Source organism: Sebastes umbrosus, chromosome 15 (genome assembly GCF_015220745.1).
Source record: "Sebastes umbrosus isolate fSebUmb1 chromosome 15, fSebUmb1.pri, whole genome shotgun sequence".
NCBI lineage: Eukaryota > Metazoa > Chordata > Actinopteri > Perciformes > Sebastidae > Sebastes > Sebastes umbrosus.
In genome coordinates this window covers 28,967,101-28,993,655 of record NC_051283.1, presented here as the reverse complement: position 1 = coordinate 28,993,655, position 26,555 = coordinate 28,967,101, and the positions used below count along the sequence as shown (strand labels likewise).

The 26,555-nt window shown below is 35.9% G+C and overlaps 1 protein-coding gene across 21 annotated transcripts in view; it reads left to right on the top strand.

Moving 5' to 3' along the window:
* Positions 1–3,627: 3,627 nt before the first annotated feature.
* LOC119502946 (patr class I histocompatibility antigen, alpha chain G-like) overlaps positions 3,628–26,555 on the top strand; it is a 48,720-nt gene continuing 25,792 nt past the window's right edge. For 2 of the 21 annotated variants that reach the window (XM_037794289.1, XM_037794290.1), the window contains exons 1-10: positions 3,629–3,808; positions 8,950–9,225; positions 9,848–10,138; positions 10,954–11,238; positions 12,038–12,175; positions 12,842–12,865; positions 14,028–14,069; positions 14,249–14,278; positions 14,694–14,750; positions 16,065–16,097. In XM_037794289.1, the coding sequence (XP_037650217.1) occupies positions 3,727–3,808; positions 8,950–9,225; positions 9,848–10,138; positions 10,954–11,238; positions 12,038–12,175; positions 12,842–12,865; positions 14,028–14,069; positions 14,249–14,278; positions 14,694–14,750; positions 16,065–16,097 (1,258 nt within the window). In that variant the 5' untranslated portion in view covers positions 3,629–3,726. Of the gene's footprint in view, positions 3,809–8,949; positions 9,226–9,847; positions 10,139–10,953; positions 11,239–12,037; positions 12,176–12,841; positions 12,866–14,027; positions 14,070–14,248; positions 14,279–14,693; positions 14,763–14,879; positions 15,056–16,064; positions 16,098–16,189; positions 16,597–26,555 lie in introns of those variants that run through there. The other 19 variants (XM_037794284.1, XM_037794285.1, XM_037794281.1 and 16 more) reach the window with 17 other exon arrangements.

Genomic DNA, 26,555 nt, shown 5'->3' with positions numbered 1-26,555 from the left:
TTGCGTATTATAGACAAATAATATACTGTATTATACATTATTCTGAAATGGACCATTCTACACGAGTACTTTTTAATTTTGGCAACGTTAACGTTACTTTAAGTACATATCATGATGCTAATATTTGTGTACTTTTATTTTGTAACATTTTGAATGCTGTATTATTATTTTGGATACTTTAAAGTACATTTTACTGATGCGTACGTTAGGATAGAAGTAGGATTTTGAATGCAATACGTTTACTTGTAACACAGTATTTTTTTTCACTGTGGTATTAAAAGAGTATCTTCCTACACTGAATGTAATTCATCTAAATAACAGCAAAAGATTAAAAAAAACAGTGTAGCTGCCTAGCCCTAGCTAGCTAGGTTTAACATTAGAATTACTTTTCATTAGGTTTTATTAAATAAAACCAGAAACACAATATTTTACATCATATTAACTCACTCTTTTTAACTTTCCAAACACTATAAAGGGATTATAAACGTACCCGCGGAGTTGAACGACATCTACAACTAAATTTGATTGAGAATATATAAAACTAAGTAGGTTCTATATAAATAAAGCTTTACTTACTCACTTTTAAATATATTTAGCTGAGTCAGACAGTTGATAAAGTAGCTGCATGCTTTCACTTTAACTTAGCTTTAGCCCCCTGGCTAACTAGCTTTAAGATTACTTATAAATATATTTTGTTATCTACTTTTGATAATACTTCTGTACATCAAGAGAGAACTAGGATTTTAAATGCACCATTTTACTTGTAACGGAGTATTTTTACACTGTAGTATTGCTACTACTATAAAATATCTGTTCTGTGTAGATATGTGTGCATGTGTACAGTATATGTGTTTAAGAGCAGATATATGTCATATATTATGACCATCTGGCCTCATTAAATCCAAACACACACCCATTATCCACATCACACACACACACACACACACACACACAATTATGATTAATATAGATTAAACTACCCAGCAGACTATAAAGTGATTAAAATGAGCACAACCTTTACCAGCTGCAACACATTAATGCATTAATAATTTTAATCCAATAATATAATATATATTAATCTAAAATGGGCAATTCTGAACGAGTACTTTTACTTTTGGTACTTTAAGTATTCTAATAATATTAAGATAATAAAGTCGTAACAATAAAGTCATAATATTTCAAGAAAAAAAGTCGTAATATTATGATAATAAAGTCCTAATTTACTGAAAACAAATTAATAATATTTTTTAAAAAGTAATAATATTACTATAATAAAGTCCTAATTTAATGGAAATAAACTCTAAATATTTCAAGAAAGAAAGTCGAAATATTACGATAAAGTTATAATTTAATGGAAATAAAGTCATAATAATTTAATGAAAAAAGTTCATAATATTTCAAGAAAGAAAGTCGTAATATTACAATAATAAATGCTTTTTAATGCTAATACTTTTGTACTTTTACTTTTTAATTTAATTTTGAATGCAGGACTTTTACTTCTAACAGAGTATTTTTACGCTGTGGTACTGCTATTTTTATTTAAGATCTGAGTAGGCCTATTTTGGCCTTCAGCAGTGGTCTTCCACCACTGCTGAAGTGAAACATGTTCTAGTAGAAACACAAAATACAAGTAGGAACCTGAAAATGAGCATAATATGGGACCTTTAAGGCAGGTTGCACTTAAGTTTGAGGAAATATTCAACAGAACAGGAGGAGGAAAATAAACAGATTTTTATTTCCATCAAAAAGAATAAAACACAAATGTAAATGTAAAAGTATTTCTGTCAAATCCAAAGTCTAATAGTGTAATAATAATAATATATGTACATAGATATAGATATATACATAGATAGATAGGCTATGATGGAAGTATGAGTTGTGTGTTAATTTGTTGCCAATGAATAAAGAGTTGTTCATTCACTGTTCAGTGTCATCAGACTAAGATAAGATATTCCTTTATTAGTCCCGCAGTGGGGACATTTGCAGTGTGCAGCAGCAAAGGGGATAGTGCAAAAAACAAGATGCATCAGCTAACACAGTAAAAAACAGAGCTAAACAAAGTGTAACAAAATATGAACCATTTAAATAGAAGGAAGCATAAAAATAGGAGCAGTATATACAGTATTGACAATAAACAGACTATTAACAATGGTGGAATTTAAATAAATACATTTACTTCAGTATTATTAGTACTTTTACGCTCTGAAGAAATAAATAAATAAATCTGATCTGAGATCTGCAAAAACTTGCCAACACTCTCGCGAGACTTGCTGCCCGACTACCTATTTCCTAATCGAGATCAACAACCAACTTGAGTCATCTTGTGAGAGTAGCAGCCCAACTTGTGGTTCCCTTCTTAACATGACAGTGAGCTGTCTGACAACCTGCTGTGATGTAGTCTGCCCAGTAACAAATGAGTCAACCCGTTCAGAATTATCTGATTGGATGATTCTCGCAGAGCAGCACTGCTAGTTTCTTCATGTCTCTAGCTTCATGTTGTTTCTTAATGATCAGTTGTGGAAGAAGTAATCAAATAATTTACTCAAGTTAAAGTAGCAACAGTATGAAAATACTTCACGTGCAAACTTTTGGTAGTTTAATCTGTAACAATGGATCCTAATTTATCAATCATACTGGTTATAACAGTATATTATCATATTATTATATTACATATGTAATCTTAATCCATACATATAACAGATTAGGCCAATATTAAAACGATATCATGGTTGGTAATATGTGTTATATGTGCTTTTTTCAGACACCTTTCCTTTGCACTGAAAATGTATGAAAAAAATATAAGGCTATATATTATATAACATTAATTTTCTTATTTTATTTACAATACAATAAAAAATACGAAAAGAATGAAAAAGCTGATTTAAAAAAAAGAAAAGAAATATAAAGCATAGAGCTCAAATGATTAGTTGATTAATTGTTTAGTCAACTGTTGTGTAATCACATATTTTCTGTAGTACAGAAAATTTATTTATTTTGTATAAATTTTGTGTTTATATATTTTATGTCAACTTTTTAAATGTACTCCCTTTGCTTTGTTTGAGATAAATAGATAGATAGATAAATAGATAGATAGATGTACTTTATTGATACCAAATTGGTAAATTATTGTGTTACTGCAGCAGGTTATCCAGTCAATGCACAGGAACAGTAAATAAAATGTACATACCAACACTATATATATATATATATATATATAGAATACACAATATAATTAATATAAATACAGTACTAAGAGTTTGACAAAAATGCTTAGTTACACTTAATATCTGTTAGTTCAAGTCCATCCAAAATAAGTAAAGGTTGTGTTATGTTATTGTCACCATAACTTAAATAGCTTTTCATAAATGTACTCCCTTTGCTTTGTTTGAGATAAATAGATAGATAGATAAATAAATAGATATACTTTATTGATTGGGTTATCCAGTCAATGCATATATATGGTTAATATAAATACAGTACTAAAAGTTTGACAAAAATGCTTATTGTTACACTTAAATTAATCCATTTGGAATAGCAGCACGAGTTGAAGTCGTTGAAAGTGTTGAGAAAGTTGGATGTAACTGGATTGCGATTTACGAGCCTCCCCTGAACGCACCGTGTAGAGCAGATACACGGACTGACGCGCTGAACACGGAGACAAAACCCGGAGACAAAACCCGGAGACAAAACCCGGTCCTACTGTCCGATAAAAGTCGACTTTTATCGATGAGACATGACTGGTTTGAGGTGAAGATGAATTTGATCGCAGTCTTTGTCCTTTTGGGGACAGGACTGACGGTGAACGGGGGTAAGTTGAGACTTTTCTGACTTCAGGTTGAAAACGAAAGTAAAAAAAACACGATGTTGTGACTTCTTTGAAATTCGTCGTTTCTGGCTGTTATTTTAGCTGAATGTGTTAAAATGGGCGGTGGTTGTTTATGGTCTGGGTATCATCGGATAATCCGTTATTCCTTTTGAATTCAGAAAGGAAAAAACGTTTTTTTATTTTTTCGTTTCTGAATCAAAAAATGAAAAACGAACCCAAACCAGGCCGTTTGTTTGTTTTTGCGAATTCCTTTTCTCATTATTCGTTTTGAATTAAAGAACGGAAGTCACGTGGGTTTTTCGTTTTTTCGTTTTAAACCACAAACGAAAAATGGAATCACGTGGTGGCCTGTTTGTTTTTTGTTTCCAAACGAAAAACGAAAAAAACAAATTAAAAAAACGATCCGATTTAGTTTCTTCAAGTTTCTTTCTGTCATTTTCTCTTCTGAATCGAAGAGCGGAGAACGGCAAACACGTGACCAGGAAGTGAAGGCAAACGTGTCAAAATAAAAGCCAAGAAGATAGTTTGGTCATTCTATAAAAGTGTGACATTATTTAAGCACATGATCGAAGTAACAGTAGAAGATAAATAGGCTAAATAAATACACAAATAAGTACATACATAGATATTTTTTTGTTTTGTTCTTTTCATTAACACATGAATGTCTTTTATCCAGAAAGTGTGTGATAAATTACAGGGAGGGTCTCTACAGATGTTATACAACAGGGAGGGTTTCTACAGATGTTATACAGAACTCTCACATAATTGACAATTTTCTCTCTCACACTCTTACTATGGGCTGTTTCTTTATGTCGGCAGGTGAGAAGCACTATGTGGCTAATCCTTTCAACACACCTGACACTTCCACCTGATCCCCTGCACTCCATTAGGAAGACTGTAGCCGAGTAGTTCTATATCATGATAATGCTGATTTTTCAACCAGCGATTATGACATTAATGCCAGCTAGACAGAATAAAGCTCTGTCTGTCATGACAATACTGTACTGGACTGAAGGCCACTCCATCACTCTAGATACTGTAGATTTAACAGATACCTGCTGTCTTCAGACGGCTGTAAAGAGTCACCCGAGTAAAGGAAAGGCCTTCAGTACAGTTCTACTGTCATGACAGACAGAGCTTTATTCTGTCTAGCTGGCATTAATGTCATAACCACTGGTTGAAAAATCAGCCTTATCATGATGTCGAACAAATTAACTAAATTACATATACTAACAAACAGACTAGAAATGATTGAAAAGCATCATAAACTACCAAACAGAATACAGAAAGTTAGTGATTTCAGTTTTTTAGTGAACTCAGGCTGATTAATCCTCATATTAGACTATGATGTCTGAAGGTTGGCAAACATGCTGATCAACCATACTTATCTATCATTGACCAGGATTATTGACTTGACTTTTCATCTATAAATGCGTCAAAATTGAAAATTTGACTGAAAAGAAAATCCTTGGGGATTGAGGAGTGGTGACCTCTGACCCCTACGGTGGGTAACGTCACAGAAGGCCCACTCATAAAATGCACTGACTTCACTGGTACCGAATCTCCCTCCAAACTAAATTGTAAAGCTGACGGCCCCTCAATATGAACTGATCAATACAATCAAACTTTATTGTCCACCAGGGTGGATTTTTCTCTTCGGCTCACAAAACACAGAAAACAACAGACAGCAGTTAGTAAAAAACAGAGACAGGTTATGTTACACATTAAAACAGTTCATGTCAGTGTCTGTGGCTCAGATCTGCTCAGTCACTGTGTTGAGTTTAGAGTATTGATGGCATTTGGGATGAAAGACTTTTTAAACACATGTTTAGTTGCCAGAGGGGCTCTATAGCTCCTCCCGACTGGCTGCAGAGAGGATGGGAGCTCTCTGCCAGGATACTCCTCGCCTTCTTCCTCGTCCTTTCTGTAAAAAGTTGAGTCAAGGGCTTTTGGGGTTTACCACCTATTTTGCCTACCATTGACACAATCCTAGACAGTTTATTCTTCTATCTACAGTGTAGGTGACCGTACCAGGCAGGAAGGTTAAAGGTTAAAATCCTCTCAACAATAGTTTTGTACACTAATTCTAAAATCTGCTGGCTGACACCGAGGCCACTGAGTTTCCTTAGAAGATAAAGGTCACTGTGAGCATCTCTTGAAGATATACTCTGTATTTTCAGAGAAGCTCACCTGGGTGTCCAAGTCTGTACCGAGGTATTTAAAGTGTTCCACAGTTTCAACATGTTGGCCATCAAGTGAAACTGGCTCTGTGATCAGATGTTGTTTTGTGCAGCACATGATTAATTCTTTCGTCTCGGCCACATTGATTTCTAGCTGGCTAGTGTGACACCGTGTCTGAAGGGCTGTAGTGTGGGTCAGATAGGCAGCTTCACCTAGTGGGCCTGTTTCCTGTAAAAGGCCAACTAAGGCCATGTCATCCACATACTTGAACAGTCTAAAATGTTTCTCATTGATCATAAATTCATTAGTAAAAAGAGAGAATAGCACAGAGGAAAGAACACAGCCTTGTGGGCAGCCTGTCTGACATGTTCTCCCTGACACAGACCCTCTGATCCACACAACTAACCCTGTGTTGATGTTGAGATCAAGGAGCCTTTTCAGGAGAATATGCGTCTTCATTGAGTTAAAAGCTGAGCTAAAATCCACAAATAAAGCTCTGGCATAACCTTTAGGATGCATAAGGTGTTTTGTGGACGGTGTTAAGCAGAGTCAGCGTCGTCTGGGACTCTGTCGCTCTTATTTAAGCGAACTGGAGCAGATCTAGCTTAGTAGCCACTGTGCTGGTCAGGTGGCTGGCAAGAACTCATTCCATGGTTTTACACAATATGGAGGTTATTGCGATGGGCCGAAGATCATTTGGCTTACTTGCGCCTGGCTTTTTTAGCACAGGCCTAATTATTGTGAATTTCCATGATTTTGGCACAGTGTAGGTGTCTAGGATATATAATTAATTAGGCTTTTTTAGGTACAGTATGTATTTATTTAGCCTATTTATCTTCTACTGTTACCTCGATCATGTGCTTAAATAATGTCACACTTTTATAGAATGACCAAACTATCTTCTTGGCTTTTATTTTGACATGTTTGCCTTCACTTCCTGGTCACGTGACTGCCGTTCTCCGCACTTCGATTCAGAAGAGAAAATGACAGAAAGAAACTTGAAGAAACTAAATCGGATTGTTTTTTTAATTTGTTTTTTTCGTTTTTCGTTTGGAAACAAAAAACAAACAGAGCGCCACGTGATTCCGTTTTTTGTTTGTGGTTTAAAACGAAAAAACGAAAAACCCACGTGACTTCCGTTCTTCAATTCAAAATGAATAATGAGAAAAGGAATTCGCAAAAACAAACAAACGGCCCGGTTTGGGTTCGTTTTTCATTTTTTGATTCAGAAACGAAAAACGAGAAAACGGCCGTTTTCTCGTTTTTGGTTTAAAACGAAAAAATAAAAAAACGTTTTTTCCTTTCTGAATTCCAAAGGAAAAACGGATTATCCGATGATACCCAGACCGTTTATATGTTTGTAATGTACATTTATTCCACAGGTCCAGTACGTCGAAACAAACCATTATAAATGTGGATTTAATACTTTAATAGTAAAGTTAGTAGTAATTCAGGCTGCGTGTGTAACATGGCGTCAGTATGAAGCAAGTTCTTTTTTTTTATTATTTCAAAATGACAGTATCCATAGTAACATTAAAAACATTAAAAACATTTACATACAAAAGAAGCATAGTGAAAACAGAAACAAAGAGCTGTGACAAACATAAAAGGACAACAGAAATGAAACAAAACCAACATAAAATAAAAATAAATAATAAAAAAACAATAAAAATAAATAAATAGATAATAATAAAAAAGGTATGAAGCAAGTTAGTTCTGCTTTACCTCTTTGTGTTTCAAATAACGTCACTTTAAAGCAAAAACAATAATATGTTAGAACTGAAAGTTACAATTATTTTCACTATTAAACTGGTGAAAAATATCTTTACTTCCTAAAGCCCAAGAAAACGTCTAAAAATGTTTAAATTGTTTTGTCAAACTAGCTAAAACATATTTAATATATTTACCATAAGACAAAGAAAAGCAAAAGAACACCACAATGAGTGTTTGATATTTGTGCTATTGACTGTCAGAATAGTTGATAATTAATCATTTCAGCTGTAAACAACATCAATATACAAATAAAGTGGAGCAAATTCAGGAGAGTTGACAGATCTGTTCTACAGAACTGGTCTTCATGACCTGCTTTTACTTCACAAGCATTCTTTGTGATGTGCTATTGTGTGTAGCTGTGTATTGTGCGTTTTGTATGTTCTTTCTTGTATGACTGTAGTATGTTTCTTTGTTTTGACCTGCCAAGGGACTTCAGATGTGAATTATCTTAAAGCTATAATCTGGTATACGGTGCATCAAATGGTGACATTTATGTTTTAAACTGTACATGGTCCCTTTTAAATAAAATAATAAATAAATAAAGATAAGGTAAAAAAAACAAAACAGTTAGCTGGTGTTATCGCAGGTCTATGATTGTTATCAGAAAGATAAGAAACATTATTTTTCTCTGTTTATTCTCTTTTCTTATTTTAAATCGGCTTTATGATGAGTGGATCAGTTGTAAAAATTAAAATTATTGCTGCTTAGGGTATCAGATTGATCCACCTAATGACAACTCTAGCAAAACTCATGATTTTATTCACTGGAAATATGTCTGCTACAGTGAAATAAACAAAATGGAATAAATAATTCCTGACAATGACTGATATATTTGACTTCAGGACAGCTCTGACTACATACATGCTGAAAATCAAACATTTTTACTGTATTAATTCCCTTCATTAAGTCTCTAGAAGTGTATAATTCAACTTTTTCCCATGGTCTAGTGTTAAAAAAGTTATCAAAAATCTCAATGAATTGTAATATCGAATCGTAATACTTAAAAAATAGCAACACATATGGAATCAGCATCCAAGTATTGTGAAGGTATCGAATCAGGAGATAGGTGAATCGTCCCAGCCCCCAATATTTGGATCATTCAAAACATATGAGTCAAATCTACTGCCTTGTCTAATAAATATGTCTCTTTCTACCTGTGTGACTCTCAGACAAGCATTCCCTCACTTACACCTACACGGCCTTCTCCAAAAACCCTGTTGGACTCCCGGGCATCCATGAGTTCACAGCCATGGGTCAGCTGGACAGCAGGATGATCGACTACTTTGACAGCGATCACCCGGTGAAAGTTCCCAAACAGGACTGGATGAAAGACAAACTGCGTGTAGATTACTGGGAAAAAGGCACACAGTCCCGCCAGAGCAAGCAGCAGTGGTTCAAAGTCAACATCGACATCCTGATGAAACGCATGAGACAGAACGACTCCGGTAAGATCACTTTTTATTGACCATAGAATCTGTAATAACTCTCCATGAGATAAATGTTATTGAGGCAGGTATTATTGCTAGTCTGCGTGAATAAAACTGTTTTAATTGTATTTTTTGATGCGCTTAAAGGAGCAGTGTGTAACAATTAGGGGGATCTATTGGCAGAAATGGAATATAATATTAATACGTATGTTTTCTTTAGTGTATAATCAATCTGATAATAAGAATTGTTGTGTTTTTGTTAGCTTAGAATGAGCCGTTTATATCTACTGTTCATGGAGTCTGCCATGTTGCACCGCCATGTTTCTGCAGTAGCCCATAGCTCACCTTGCTGCAGTGATGTCCAGGTGTACTCCAGGACCCTGTGACATCACTGCTGGGTGTGGTTCCAGGTTAAACAGAGCTAATTTCTAACCACACACATATCAGTGATGCTGGGTGGGGTCAGAAGGGAAACAGTCTTGAAACTTTTAACCACAGAGGGCAGTTAAAGAGATTTTCAGTCACAGTTACTCTTAAATGTTAAACCAGAAAGCCACAAATATCCAAATGTGACCCGCCTCTTCATCTTGTCTGCGTGTTGTTGTTGGCGTCACCGTCCTGCTCCTCTCTCCGGTTTCAGACGTCCATATTCTCCAGTGGATGCACGGCTGTGAGGGCGACACGCAGTCCGACGGCACGATGAAGTTCTACCGCGGCATTGACAGGTACAGCTACGACGGAAACGACTTCCTGTCCTTCGACGACGCCAACTCGGTCTGGGTCGCCCCGATTTACGCAGCACTCCAGACCAAGAGGAAGTGGGATGATGTCCAGGTGCTAAAAGAATACACCAAAGGCTACCTGGAGAACGAGTGCATAGATTGGTTGGGCAAGTTCATGACATATGAGGGGGCGCAAGCACAAAGTGCCTGTAAGTATGACTGAAAATCATTTCTTTATTTTTATTGTCATTATTATTAGAGATAATAGAAGTAGCTTTGGTGATGGAAGGACTATTATGCAGGTTGTTGAAATATAGAACTAAATGGTCTTGAAACAATTGGGATTCACACAAAATCTAAAAATGGTGTTATTCAGACGACTGACAAAATGAATTTCTTGCATATTCTAAAAGGGGGTGCCAGCATGTGACCATTTCTTTATTTTTCAGCTCCAGATGTGGCAACATTTCCATCATCATTTTACATCGAAAAACATAAAAAACTATGATTCATGGTTCAATAGTATTTTATTAAATTTAAATTCTCTAGATTCCCTTATCAAATGCACTCAGGTTCAACTCTCAGCATTTCTAAATAAAGTTAAAAATGACATCACTAAAACTCAAAGATTAATTTGAGATCTGAAATCCCCTTTTGTTTTGGCTGTGAAGGCAGAAACACCACAGTTTTAATGGCAGCCTAATTAATGTAATTTGCCAGCCTACTAATAAAACGGGATATCGTACCGTTTGTAACGGCAGGGTGTCGTGATACCTTTCTAGTATCGGTATACCGGCAACAACACCAGCTATTGGATCCCAACCCTCGCAAACGTCACATTCAGTTACGAGCATGATCTAAAAAAGAAAGACCTGAAATTATAAAATGAAGTATGAGTCTCAGCAGTGGTGTTTGATGTTGCTAGTTTTAGAATCACTAGTATGTGTTTTTGTATCATACTGGTGTTATTATTAAACATTAAAAACTTACAAATATGATCTTACTTTACGGTTTCTCCTCCCAGCTCCCCCAAAGGTGTTCGTGTATACAAAGAAAGCCAAAGTCGAGAAAAACGTCATTTTGATGTGCCTGGCTACCGGTTTCTACCCAAAAGACATCATCCTGCAGATCAAAAGGGACGACCGTAATTTAACTCGAGAGGACGGCGTGACTACAACGGGTACTCGACCAAACGGCGACGGCACCTTCCAGAGAAGAGACCACGTGGAGATTTTAAAGTCTCACGTGTCCAATTACACCTGTGAAGTGAAACATGATGCATCCGGGGTACATGTTGAGGAGGTTTGGGGTAAGAAACGCTTTCTTACTGATTTTAATAAATTGCATTCATATTTCGGCAAATTCCGCGTTTTACAGCTGATTCAATTTTTATCATCAGATTCCGTCCGTGTTTTCCGCATCGCGGAAATCAAAGGGCCCTACTAATGAAATGCACTGTTAACCTTGATTCAAATTACAGATTTCTCTGTGTTTGAAAATTGTTGGAAACATTTGGGATGATGTTAGAACTACGGCTGTCAAAGTCAACGGGATAATACCCAACCATGTCATACTAGCTTGTCATGAAGGAAGTTAGATAACACTCAAAACTAAATTTTGGCGAGGAAAAAATGTTATGGCCATTTTCAAAGAGGTCCCTTGACCTCTGACCTCCAGATGTGTGAATGTAAATGTTATGACTTGAGCATATTGTTTTATGCTAAATGCAGTACCTGTGAGGGTTTCTGGACAATATCTGTCATTGTTTTGTGTTGTTAATTGATTTACAATAATAAATATATACACTCATTTGCATAAAGCAGCATATTTGTCCACTCCCATGTTGATAAGAGTATTAAATACTTGACAAATCTCCCTTTAAGGTACATTTTGAACAGATGAAAAATGATTGATTGACAGCCTTAGTAAGAACACAACTCAACAACATATACAACATAGGTCTTGTTGTTTTTAAACATTTCAATGTGTAAAGTTACATCTTGTACCTTTAAGCCACAAGAAAGATTATTAAATTGAACTTAACAAATAGAAATGATGTTGAATGTGAACTGAATAAATGACTAGTGTGAATGTTTTCTGTGTTTTAGATCATTCACTTCCTGACGATTCTAACGTAGGTATCATCGGCGGCGTGGTTGGGGGCGTGGTTGGGGGCGTGGTTGGGGGCCTGGTCGTGGCCGTGATCGGTATCGCTGTGGTGCTGGTCGTCTTGTGGAAAAAATTTGGTAGGTGCAATATTTAACTATTATATTATATATACAGTATATATATATATATAACTGTTGTCCTCTTTCAACAGCAAGATACCAGAAGAGGGGAATATATTTGTTCCAAATTCTGTATTTAATATCGAGATTTAAGCTTCATAGGAACATTTTACCAACATGGACACATCAAAGTCATTGATATGTGATGATAAACTGTAATGCAGTATTCAATATAGTGTATTTACACCAATTACAAAGTACTTGATGTTGCAGTCTTTTCAGCCACAAGTTAAGATGTGGTGTCGTTATCAGGAGCAAAGGTCTGTTATTATTATTTTATGATGGACTTCATGAGGGGTTCAGAGGTCACATCGAATAGCCGTCCTGTCAATCATTATGTGGCAAAAGTGTTTATTATAAGTCACACTATAATTGAATGTGTTTTTTTCTCTACCATGAAGCTTGCTCTCATCACATCAACATTGAGAGAATAAAAGTTTAAATAAAGTGTTATTTTCATAAACAATTTAAGTCATATTGCTCGAACACAAAGATATTAACTACTGACTGTGAATTTTACCACTGTGTATTTAAAGGTCAGCAGGCTCAGCCAATGGAAAGACTATGCAGATTTAAACCATATCATCCATGATCAGTTACACAGTTTGTTGTCTTTATTTACAGGAAATCTATGCAAAAATGACAAAGGCAACTATTTTATTTCACATTAAAGGGATAGTTTGGGGGTTTTGAAGTGGGGTTGTCTGAGATACTTATCCATAGTCGGTGTATTACCTACAGTAGATGGAGTTTACCAGCCCAGGAGCAAAGCAACAGCAGCAGCTAAATGTATTGCAGACACCTAAAATATCGATATGTATTGAGATTTTGAAGTATTGCGATTCGATATAACGAATTTTTGTGATATTTGTTAACTTTTTTAACACTAGACCATGGGGAAAAGTTGAATCATACACTTCTAGGGACTTTTACTTTGAAAAATATCTAAATTAATCCAGTAAAGATGTTTGATTTTCAGCATGTGTGTAGTCAGAGATGTCTGGAAGTCAAATATATCAGTCATTGTCAGGAATTATTTATTCCATTTTTTTACTTCACTGTAGCAGACATATTTCCAATGAATAAAATCATGAGTTTTGCTAGAGTTGTGGTGCGCTCCTGTGATTTTGATCATTTAGTGTAAGGTGGTCATAAAACTCAGTCCACGCTGTCTTAAGTCAGTCTTTTTTGCAGCAACCCAAAAGTCAAAGAATAAAGACATTTCCCTCACAGATTAGAGGCATTTTCTTTTTGATTGATAAGGGACATGTAATGTTTTATACTTCTGGTGAATATAATCCAATCAATCTTATTTACATAGATGTATTTTGTTTATACAGTTCCCTTTGTTAACGGACTTAAACAGGACGTAGTCCCACGTGTCTACTTCCTCTAACTTCTCCAAGGTGGTCTCTAGCTCTCCCGTTAGCTCCGTTCTCTTTATCCATCCATGGTCAGCTCCATCGGGGCCGTTTCAATGCATTTAACATAAATGTCAGTATATGGGTGCTGTATCGCGTTAGCGCAATACGATAACGTTTCCTGTCCGTGACAGAGTTAGCATGCAGCTTTAGGTTGACGGAACGGCGCGCAAAAAGTTTGCTTCACGCTTGGCGTGAAGTCAGCATTAGACATCCAACAGAATAAGTAGAACAATTACAGTGTTAATCTTAATGTGCTGTATGTTTATGTTAGTGCTTTGTGAGATCTAATTTAAGTTATATAAGTTGTCTTTTATCATTTTGGTAAAAATAAAATAAGTGATGCTGCATTTTGTAAATTACCTAAATTGATTTTCGTTCCTTCGCAGGGTCAAATCCGTCTCTCGACAGCGATCGCACTGGTTACAGTGGTAAGTATCTTTGTCCACTGATTGGGACGTCATGTGCTGTAACCATTTTTACAAAGGTGGTTAACAAAAACACTGAATAATGCCAACCTACAGAGATTATCCCAAAAATATTAAAATGGATAAAAATAGTTTGTTGTGTATATGTGTGTGTTTTAACTTTTGTGTGTTTTTATTAACAGCTGTACACCTTAATGTAACGCCTTCCTCAAGTAAGTGTTTTATTTCTCTGCTATAGATTCTATTAAAGCTTTATTTATAGTTATATAAACTTTTATTCCTGAAGTTTTGAGTATTTTTGTGTTAATGACATTTATATTTTTACAACTTGAAGGAGGAAACCCAAAAGTCTGGTCAAACCAAATTTAAGTTTATCACATAAATTAGATTTTAAAAAAGGGCAAACAAAGACTGGATGAAAAGAGTATGGCTTGATCACTTGGCAAACAAAGTGATTGGCTTCTGTTGGTAGTGGCTGTTTTTAAATGATCTCTCATGTGTGGGGTTGATGGGCCTGAAAACAATCATGTAATTATGTACAAAAAAAAACAATGTAAAAAATATATATGTATAAAAACAGGTTGTAGCAGATGGGCCTTAATATTTCCTGTGTGTGTGTTTGTGTAGATGTGAATGGTAACAACAGCAACGGCAACACTGACGAGGCGAACAAAGCTCTCACTGGTAAGTCTATTCTTCTAGAAATATGTTGCAAAGACGCAATTTTGCATTAAGCTTCATTACATTAAAATACATGAATTAAATCATATAATCGTTGATTGTCTCCCCATATTATGAATATTAATGTGGTAGTTCATATACTGTATGTGTCAAATGGTAAAACATTTCTGAAAGCCTACACCACCCCTTTTATTTTATTTATATTTATATTTATTTATGTTAAAAACTAATATTGAGAAAACGTCCTTTAAAGATATGGATTGTTAAATTTAATACATTTTGAAGACACTACAGGTGAATAGGGTAAACATTTTAACTAATAGATATCACTATGAAACTTCCCCAGTTGATCACTGATATTTTTGTATTACAAGTTTTCTGAAAATGTATGTTTAAATATGCAAGGATATCTCTTTTTGTTACTCCATAAATCATAATAAAAAAAAAAAAAATTCTCTGTTTTTAGTAATAAAATGTTGTATAAATCAGGCTATGAATGATATTGTCAATACTGTATATACTGTTCTTATTTTTATACTTCCTTCTATTTAAATGGTTCATATTTTGTTACACTTTGTTTAGCTCCTTTTTTTACTGTGTTAGTAATTTACTGCAGGACTAATAAAGGAATATCTTATCTTATCTTATGTAGGAACAAACTCCTCTGTAAAAGCCTTGAGAGTATAGATAGGAATGAATCTGGAAAGGTTGGTGGATGTAAGTGCTACTAAAGTGGAAATTTCTGGCTCAAAGTCTGAGAAAAAACTAATTTTGAGAAAACAGCCTTTAAATATGTGGATTGTTAAATTTCATTAATTTTGAAGACGTTGTGAATATGGTAAAAAAAAAAAAAGAACTAATAGATATCACCATGAAACTTCCCCGGTTGATTACTTACATTAAGACAATCATTTTTTGTATTACAAGTTTTTTTAAATTGTATTTTTAAATATGCAAATGAGGCATTATCTAACGCTAACTTTTGGTGAATTTAGTAGAAATCTACAGATGTAAATAGACAAAGTAGTAAAATAAACACCTAAATGTGTATTTTGGATGTTTTCTTTTGACTAGTCTAAAAAAGACATGTTATGGAGGTAAAATAGCCCATGATCTCAAATTTGACCAGTGCATAAAAAAACAACGCTTTTAGCATAAAAAAGGTGGTCATCCTCTGCCGACGCTGAATCACAGCTCATGATTTCAGTAAGACAGCACATTTTATCTTTAGTTTCCAGTCGATTGATGAATCAAAAGCAGGATATCTGCATGTTTCTACACACATACTGCATCTAAATAATTCTCTTTTCTTCACAGGCTCAGGTGGGTCTCTCGACTCTGGCATCTCTGGTAAGTATCTTTGACTGAAAGCTGCATCAAGCGTCTATGTTTTTAGTGTCTTATTGTATATATAAAATATCACTTCTGTTCACTTTTTGCAGGCCATAGCAACCAAAACTCCACCCTGAAGCCGCCAGCCTCCTGGAGGGGAATGCAGAGGAAGTCTGAGAATAACATCATTTCCATCAGAGTACATCAAGCCTCACTGTGCTCTCTGGATCCAAATTAACCAATAATACAACTAATAGTAGAATCTGGAAATCAACAAGAACAACAACAAAAAAGTCTCTTAAATGGGTTTAGGGTAAATCTGTCGGGCAGTACAGGGACTGAGTTTGAACTTCAGTAAATATTCAAACAGCATCAACACGGTCTTGTGTTGTGGCACTTCTATGAAAACAAATTGATCAGAACTAAAATAGAGTTCTATTGCTCGTCTGAAATGGGTTAAACTTAGGTTAGGCTTGTTTTGATCAGGAGGTTGTAGGTCAGGTGGAGATTCAGGAAAGTGATGAGAAAAGTTTGCCTGGGTGGTGGACCCTACTTCTCACTTGATTTATTAGTTTAGTTTATGGTCTCAATCGCTAGTTTCAAGTCTTCAATACAGCATGATGTTCATTTAGTAAATGATGGTCCCATTTAGAGTCAGATAGACCATAAAGCAGGGGATGCTTTAGGGCGGGGCTACCTTGTGGTCGCTACCACGGCGTAAAGTTAATTAAACATTAATTATAACATTTTGGTCACCTTAAAATAATTTTTCAGTGTTTGGTTGTACTGAGCTCCACCCTCTCGCGTCACTTCTGGTTGCAAAAAACCAAGATGGCGACGGCCAAAATGCCGAACTCAAGGCTTCAAAACGGCAGTCCACAAACCAATGGGTGAGGTCACGCTGACTACGTCCACTTCTTATAGAGTGCTACAGGAATGAGTCCAAAAACCCAGAAATGAGATAGCATATTTATCATTTCTTGTTCCTTTGTCTGGAAGTCAGTGTTTTGTTTTTTAATGGATTTTTAGTTCGATGCCTGAAATAAGGTCTGTGATTAACACAAGCTGAAGAGATTTTGTTCTACGACATAAAACACGCGAGTAAATATCACACCCGTGAATTTTGAAGGTTTTAAATGTCTTAAAACAGGCGTGGCTAAATGAGTTTACTAAACGTCATCACGCCGACTTGTCTGCCTTAACTATGGAGGACGTAACCTGCCAAAATCAAAAATAAATAAATAAATGACCGGATAAATATATCATTAAATGTAGCAAAAATAATGAATAAAAAATAAATACATAAATTAATAAAAGGGAAAATTAAACAGAGGAGTAAATAATAAGGGAATTAATACTTAGAGTAATACATAAATAAGCAAATTAAAACAGAAATATCAATTTATGTCACATTTATCAATTAATTAATGACTACATTTATTTTTAATATTTTTGCTATTTTACTCCAAAACCCAGTGGAACAATCCCGTTGGCTTTTTGTCGAGGGAACCAAGGCGACGCTAACTTCCTGGTTGGCCTACAAATATACATCAACCCTGCAGCACTCTATTGAGACGTGTTGTAATTTATATACACTGGTTTTATATAAGTAGGCTAAAATTTAGGTTTAAGCTTGGACTTTAAACAAAAACACCATGTGTTGTTGCTTTTAATCATTTATCGCGCGTGTAGAATGAGAATTTTAGAAGTTTTGAATGTGCAAAAATACGATAAAATCTGCTCCAGTCACTGAAATATATCTTGTTAGTGTGCTGGATTTATTGTGAGGAAATTACAAGTTTTTAAATGAGGGGTTTGATCACTTTTTATCCAAAATGAATACTGTTTGCAAAAGAAAGAAATTACATTTACAGATTATTTTGGTAATTTACTGGCTTTTATCTATGAATGATATTGTCAATACTGTATATACTGCTCTTATTTTTATACTTCCTTCTATTTTAATGGTTCATATTTTGTTACACTTTGTTTAGCTCTTTTTTTACTGTGTTAGCTGGTGCATCTTGTTTTTGTTTCCCCTTTGCTGCTGTACACTGCACATTTCCCCACTGTGGGACTAATAAAGGAATATCTGATCTTATCTTATCTTATCTTATCTTATTATACAGCACTGTAAACTATATCTAGTTTACCAGCTGCAATATTAAAGCAATGCTTCAAACATATTATAATACAACGTATTATATACAAATAATATACTGTATTATTCATTATTTTGAAATGGACCATTCTACATGAGTACTTTTTAATTTTGGCAACGTTAACGTTACTTTAAGTTCATGATGCTAATATTTGTGTACTTTTATTTTGTAACATTTTGAATGCTGTATTCTTATTTTGGATACTTTAAAGTACATTTTACTGATGCGTACGTTAGGATAGAAGTAGGATTTTGAATGCAGTACTTTTACTTGTAACACAATATTTTTACACTGTGGTATTAAAAGAGTATTTTCCGACACTTCATCTAAATCATCTAAATAACATCAAAAGATTAAAAAGAACAGTGTAGCTGTGTGCTGCTAGAAAATACATTTGTTGTTTTGGGATGAAGTCAAACAAACATCAAGCTCAAAACAATTATTTATTTCCTGAATAGAACACAAATTTTTTTTTGCTTGACCAGCAACAACAATGATTTAATAATGATTCTGCATGTATATCTCTTTGGCAACTGGCTGATATTTATTTACATCAAAAACAATGAAAAGTTGCAGTTTTGGTCCGTCAAACCTGGAGACAAAGAAAAAGATTAAAGTGCTGCAAACATGGGCTACATTTACACCTGTAGAGGTGATCCTGCGTTACATGTCGACGTGGTGGCAGAAGACTCGGATTCATCTTCTTTCCTTCAATAATAACTATTCTAACAGAGATAAAAAAAACAGTATAATTCACCAAATGTATTATTTGCATTTACATTTAATACTAACTTTTGATCGGTAGTGTGTGTGTGTTTTTTACATTGAATACTAACTTTTGATCGGTGGTGTGTGTGTGTTTTTGTAATTTGGGTGAACTGACCCTTTAAATATAAAGAAAGTGGTGCTTTAAAAAGAAGAATAAAACTGTACAATCTACAGTAACATACTGATAACTGACCTCTATACAAATGAAAAAATACGTCTTCATCCCTCCTCTGTTGTGAGAGCGAGGCTCCCTGTTAAAATGAGAGTGTGCGTGTTCACACATGTATGTACACACTGCTGTCCATCATGTGTTCATCAGTTCATCATCCTCGTCTTCGTCCTCATCCTGCGGTTGGAGGACTGAAGGCTGCTGGTCTCATCTTCATCTCAGTGAACGGGATGGAGAACTGTTTTCCTTTCCAGGCGGTCCAGATCACACCCTGACAAAACATCATTTATATTTATTAATTCAATAATTCTTCTTAAAGGTGCGGTGTGTAGGATCTGGCGGTGTCTGGCGGTGAGGTGAGGAGATTGCAACCAGCTGAAGCCTCTCCCGTGTGCCAAGCGTGTTGGAGAGCTACGGTGGCCGACACGAAAACACGCCAGTGTGTAGAGTGTGTGTGTATGTGGAAAGTGAGTGGTGAAGCAAGAGAGAGAGCGCGGCAGCAGCGAGTAACGTTATCGACTCGAAACATGGCGGTGCAACATGGCAGACTCCGTGAAGAGGACCCGCTCCCTATGTAGGTATAAACAGCTCATTCTAATTAACACCAAGCCGACGGTCGGCCGTCGGACAGTTTTAGGTCGTCGGTGAGCGTCTGTCGGTCTAGTTTTTGCGGTGTGTCCCGCACCGTCGGCTCTAGTCTGCCCGTGTTGGAGGTTTTTCGGCCGATTCAGCATTTTGAATCGGCGGCGGCGCTCGTTGGTGAGAGAAATCCTTCTGATTGGTTGTTAAGCTTAAACTAATCAGTGCACGAGAAGAGAAACAGAAGTGAGGAAAGCAAGACAACGAGTAAAGTCAAGACGACAAACACAGTTACCTTGATTAAAATTACAGATTTCTCTGGTTTGAAAATTGTTTGGGAATGATGTGAGTACACAACTCAACAACATGTATAACGTAGGTCTAGTTGTTTTTAGACATTTTAATGTGGAAAGTTACACATTAAACCTTTAAAAGTTCACCATCTGCAGGTGGATTTATTTGCAGTTTAGCTTTTTAACTTCATGCTGAAATCACAAATCTACTTCTATCATAAACTCCTGCGGTCGGTCCGTTTTGCGTCAACGCCACCAAACAAATCGCACCAGAGTTCGACTGACAACATTCACACCAGATAAAACGAACCAAAGTAAACTGGCAAACACGCCAGAGTTTGATTTAACCGAACCAGAAAGGTGTGAAGAGATCGCGTCCACACTAACATAATTACAGTAAGAAGAATAATGTCCTGTCACGTCACCTGCAGTTTACCCGACTACGTCTGACCCAAACATCCCTGAACCGGTGTGAGTGACGAGGTTACCTGGTGGTTGACGTTGGTGCCGTAGAGGCCGTTGAGGTTCGCCTCGTGGCAGTTCTTGTACCACCAGCCTCCTCGGTACGACATGGCGCAGCGGGTGATGAAGGGCGACAGGTCGCGGTCTTTGGTGGAGAAGATCCGCTGGCTGTGGTAACTGAGAGAGTCGCCTGAGAGCGTGAACGGGAGAGGAGACACGAGTAATAAAAGAACAAAATGAAAGAAAGTCTCTGGTTTCCTTCAGGAGATGTTACAGGAAAGAGTTCAGCACATTTTAATAAAAACGCCAGTCGACCCCGCCGACCTCCTCTCACCTGCAGTGCCGCTGTATCCGCCCACATTCAGTTTGTAGTTTCTCTTCAGCAGCTCGAACGTCGAGTATTTGGCGAACACCGCCTCGTCTTTGTCTCTCAGGTCGACGCGTAGAGTCATCTTGGTCATCGCTGTCAGGTTGTAGAGGCTCTCGAGGCCTGAAGCAGCGTGAGAGGAATCAGTTCAGTCTCAGATAAACATCACTTCCTGTTTGGATTCATGTTTATATGATCAATATTCTTTATCACCGATTAACATGTTTAACTATATTTCTGAGAATTTTACTTCCACAACGCGTTTGTCTTTTAACAGATTTGTCAAGTATTTAATACTCTAATCAACATGGGAGTGGACAAATATGCTGCTTTATGCAAAATGTATGTATATATTTATCATCGGAAATCAATTAACAACACAAAACAATGACAGATATTGTCCAGAAACCCTCACAGGTACTGCATTTAGCATAAAACAATATGCTCAAATCATAACATGGCAAACTGCAGCCCAACAGGCAACAACAGCTGTCAGTGTGTCAGTGTGCTGACTTGACTATGACTTGCCCCAAACTGCATGTGATTATCATAAAGTGGGCGTGTCTGTAAAGGGGAGACTCGTGGGTACCCATAGAACCCATTTACATTCACATATCTGGAGGTCAGAGGTCAAGGGACCCATTGAAAATGGCCATGACAGTTTTTCCTCGCCAAAATTTTGCGTAAGTTTGGAGCGTTATTTAACCTCCTTCATGACAAGCTAGTATGACCTGGCTGGTACCGATGGATTCTTTAGGTTCTTTGTAGTATCTGATTGGATGATTCTCACAGAGCAGCAGTGCTAGTTACTTCATGTCTCTAGCTTCATATTGTTTCTTAATGATCAGTAGTGGAAGAAGTAATCAAATAATTTACTCAAGTAAAAGTAGCAACAGTATGAAAATACTTCACGTGCAAACTTTTGGTAGTTTAATCTGTAACAATGGATCCTAATTTATCAATCATACTGGTTATAACAGTATATTATCATATTATTATATTACATATGTAATCTTAATCCATACATATAACAGATTAGGCCAATATTAAAACGATATCATGGTTGGTAATATGTGTTATATGTGCTTTTTTCAGACACCTTTCCTTTGCACTGAAAATGTATGAAAAAAATATAAGGCTATATATTATATAACATTAATTTTCTTATTTTATTTACAATACAATAAAAAATACGAAAAGAATGAAAAAGATGATTTAAAAAAAAGAAAAGAAATATAAAGCATAGAGCTCAAATGATTAGTTGATTAATTGTTTAGTCAACTGTTGTGTAATCACATATTTTCTGTAGTACAGAAAATTAATTTATTTTGTATAAATTTTGTATTTATATATTTTATGTCAACTTTTTAAATGTACTCCCTTTGCTTTGTTTGAGATAAATAGATAGATAGATAAATAAATAGATAGATATACTTTATTGATTGGGTTATCCAGTCAATGCATATATATGGTTAATATAAATACAGTACTAAAAGTTTGACAAAAATGCTTATTGTTACACTTAAATTAATCCATTTGGAATAGCAGCACGAGTTGAAGTCGTTAAAAGTGTTGAGAAAGTTGGATGTAACTGGATTGCGACACGCGTCTCTAATTTACGAGCCTCCCCTGAACGCACCATGTAGAGCAGCGAGTCAACAAAAGCAGGAAGCAGCAGCAGAACGGACGCGCTGAACCCGGAGACAAAACCCGGAGACAAAACCCGGAGACAAAACCCGGTCCTACTGTCCGATAAAAGTCGACTTTTATCGATGAGACATGACTGGTTTGAGGTGAAGATGAATTTGATCGCAGTCTTTGTCCTTTTGGGGACAGGACTGACGGTGAACGGGGGTAAGTTGAGACTTTTCTGACTTCAGGTTGAAAACGAAAGTAAAAAAAACACGATGTGACTTCTTTGAAATTCGTCGTTTCTGGCTGTTATTTTAGCTTAATTTGTTAAAATGGGCGGTGGTTGTTTATATGTTTGTAATGTACATTTATTCCACAGGTCCAGTACGTCGAAACAAACCATTATAAATGTGGATTTAGTACTTTAATAGTAAAGTTAGTAGTGTCTAACATGGCGTCAGTATGAAGCAAGTTCTTTTTTTTTATTATTTCAAAATGACAGTATCCATAGTAACATTAAAAACATTAAAAACATTTACATACAAAAGAAGCATAGTGAAAACAGAAACAAAGAGCTGTGACAAACATAAAAGGACTACAGAAATGAAACAAAACCAACATAAAATAAAAATAAATAATAAAAAAATAAAAATAAATAAATTGATAATAATAAAAAAGGTATGAAGCAAGTTAGTTCTGCTTTACCTCTTTGTGTTTCAAATAACGTCACTTTAAAGCAAAAACAATAATATGTTAGAACTGAAAGTTACAATTATTTTCACTATTAAACTGGTGAAAAATATCTTTACTTCCTAAAGCCCAAGAAAACGTCTAAAAATGTTTAAATTGTTTTGTCAAACTAGCTAAAACATATTTAATTTATTTACCATAAGACAAAGAAAAGCAAAAGAACACCACAATGAGTGTTTGATATTTGTGCTATTGACTGTCAGAATAGTTGATAATTAATCATTTCAGCTGTAAACAACATCAATATACAAATAAAGTGGAGCAAATTCAGGAGAGTTGACAGATCTGTTCTACAGAACTGGTCTTCATGACCTGCTTTTACTTGACAAGCATTCTTTGTGATGTGCTATTGTGTGTAGCTGTGCATTGTGGGTTTTGTATGTTCTTTCTTGTATGACTGTAGTATGTTTCTTTGTTTTGACCTGCCAAGGGACTTCAGATGTGAATTATCTTAAAGCTATAATCTGGTATACGGTGCATCAAATGGTGACATTTATGTTTTAAACTGTACATGGTCCCTTTTAAATAAAATAATAAATAAATAAAGATAAGGTAAAACAAAACAGTTAGCTGGTGTTATCGCAGGTCTATGATTGTTATCAGAAAGATAAGAAACATTATTTTTCTCTGTTTATTCTCTTTTCTTATTTTAAATCGGCTTTATGATGAGTGGATCAGTTGTAAAAGTTAAAATTATTGCTGCTTAGGGTATCAGATTGATCCACCTAATGACAACTCTATCAAAACTCATGATTTTATTCATTGGAAATATGTCTGCTACAGTGAAATAAACAAAATGGAATAAATAATTCCTGACAATGACTGATATATTTGACTTCAGGACAGCTCTGACTACATACATGCTGAAAATCAAACATTTTTACTGGATTAATTCCCTTTATTAAGTCCCTAGAAGTGTATAATTCAACTTTTTCCCATGGTCTAGTGTTAAAAAAGTTAACAAAAATCGCAATGAATTGTAATATCGAATCGTAATACTTAAAAAATAGCAATACATATGGAATCGGCATCCAAGTATTGTGATGGTATCGAATCAGGAGATGGGTGAATCGTCCCAGCCCCCAATATTTGGATCATTCAAAACATATGAGTCAAATCTACTGCCTTGTCTAATAAATATGTCTCTTTCTACCTGTGTGACTCTCAGACAAGCATTCCCTCATTTACATCTACACGGCCCTCTCCAAAGACCCTGTTGGACTCCCGGGCATCCATGAGTTCACAGCCATGGGTCAGCTGGACAGCAGGATCATCGACTACTTTGACAGCGATCACCAGGTGAAAGTTCCCAAACAGGACTGGATGAAAGACAAACTGCGTGAAGATTACTGGGAAGAAGGCACAAAGTCCTGCCAGATCGAGCAGCAGTGGTTCAAATACAAAATCGACAGCCTGATGAAACACATGAATCAGAGCGACTCCGGTAAGATCACTTTTATTGACCATAAAATCTGTAATAACTCTCCATGAGATAAATGTTATTGAGGCAGGTATTATTGCTAGTCTGCGTGAATAAAACTGTTTTAATTGTATTTTTTGATGCGCTTAAAGGACCAGTGTGTCACAATTAGGAGGCTCTATTGGCAGAAATGGAATATAATATTAATAAGTATGTTTTCTTTAGTGTATAATCAATCTGATAATAAGAATTGTTGTGTTTTTGTTAGCTTAGAATGAGCTGTTTATATCTACTGTTCATGGAGTCTGCCATGTTGCACTGCCATGTTTCTGCAGTAGCCCATAGCTCACCTTGCTGCAGTGATGCCCAGGTGTACTCCAGGACCCTGTGACATCACTGCTGGGTGTGGTTCCAGGTTAAACCGAGCTAATTTCTAACCACACACATATCAGTGATGCTGGGTGGGGTCAGAAGGGAAACAGTCTTGAAACTTTTAACCACAGAGGGCAGTTAAAGAGATTTTCAGTCACAGTTACTCTTAAATGTTAAACCAGAAAGCCACAAATATCCAAATGTGACCCACCTCTTCATCTTGTCTGCGTGTTGTTGTTGACGTCACCGTCCTGCTCCTCTCTCCGGTTTCAGACGTCCATGTTCTCCAGCGGATGCACGGCTGTGAGGGCAACAGGCAGTCCAACGGCACGTTGAAGTTCCACCGCGGCATTGACAGGTACGGCTACGACGGAAACGACTTCCTGTCCTTCGACGACGCCAACTCGGTCTGGGTCGCCGCGATTGACGCGGCACTCCAGACCAAGAGGAAGTGGGATGGTGACCAGGCGCGAAAAGAACAAACCAAAAGCTACCTGGAGAAAGAGTGCATATATTGGCTGGGCAAGTTCATAACATATGAGGCAGAGCTAGCACAAAGTGCCTGTAAGTATGACTGAAAATCATTTCTTAATTTTTATTGTCATTATAATTAGAGATAATAGAAGTAGCTTTGGTGATGGAAGGACTATTATGCAGGTTGTTGAAATATAGAACTATGGTAATGGTCTTGAAACATTTGGGATTCACACAAAATCTAAAAATGGTGTTGTTCAGACGACTGACAAAATGAATTACTTGCATATTCTAAAAGGGGGTGTCAGCATGTGACCATTTCTTTATTTTTTAGCTCCAGATGTGGCAACATTTCCATCATAAAAACATAAAAAACTACGATTCATGGTTCAATAGTATTTTATTAAATTTAAATTCTCTAGATTTCCTTATCAAATGCACTCAGGTTCAACTCTCAGCATTTCTAAGTAAAGTTAAAAAATAACATCACTAAAACTCAAAGATTAATTTGAGATCTGAAATCCCCTTTTGTTTTGGCTGTGAAGGCAGAAACACCACAGTTTAAATGGCAGCCTAATTAATGTAATTTGCCAACCTACTAATAAAACGGGATATCATACCGTTTTTAACGGCAGGGTGTCGTGATACCTTTCTAGTATCGGTATACCGGCAACAACACCAGCTATTGGATCCCAACCCTCGCAAACGCCACATTCAGTAACGATCATGATCTAAAAAAAAAAGACCTGAAATTATAAAATGAAGTATGAGTCTCAGCAGTGGTGTTTGATGTTGCTAGTTTTAGAATCACTAGTATGTGTTTTTGTATCATACTGGTGTTATTATTAAACATTAAAAACTTACAAATATGATCTTACTTTACGGTTTCTCCTCCCAGCTCCCCCAAAGGTGTTCGTGTATACAAAGAAAGCCAAAGTCGAGAAAAACGTCATTTTGATGTGCCTGGCTACCGGTTTCTACTCAAAAGACATCATCCTGCAGATCAAAAGGAACGGCCGTATTTTAAC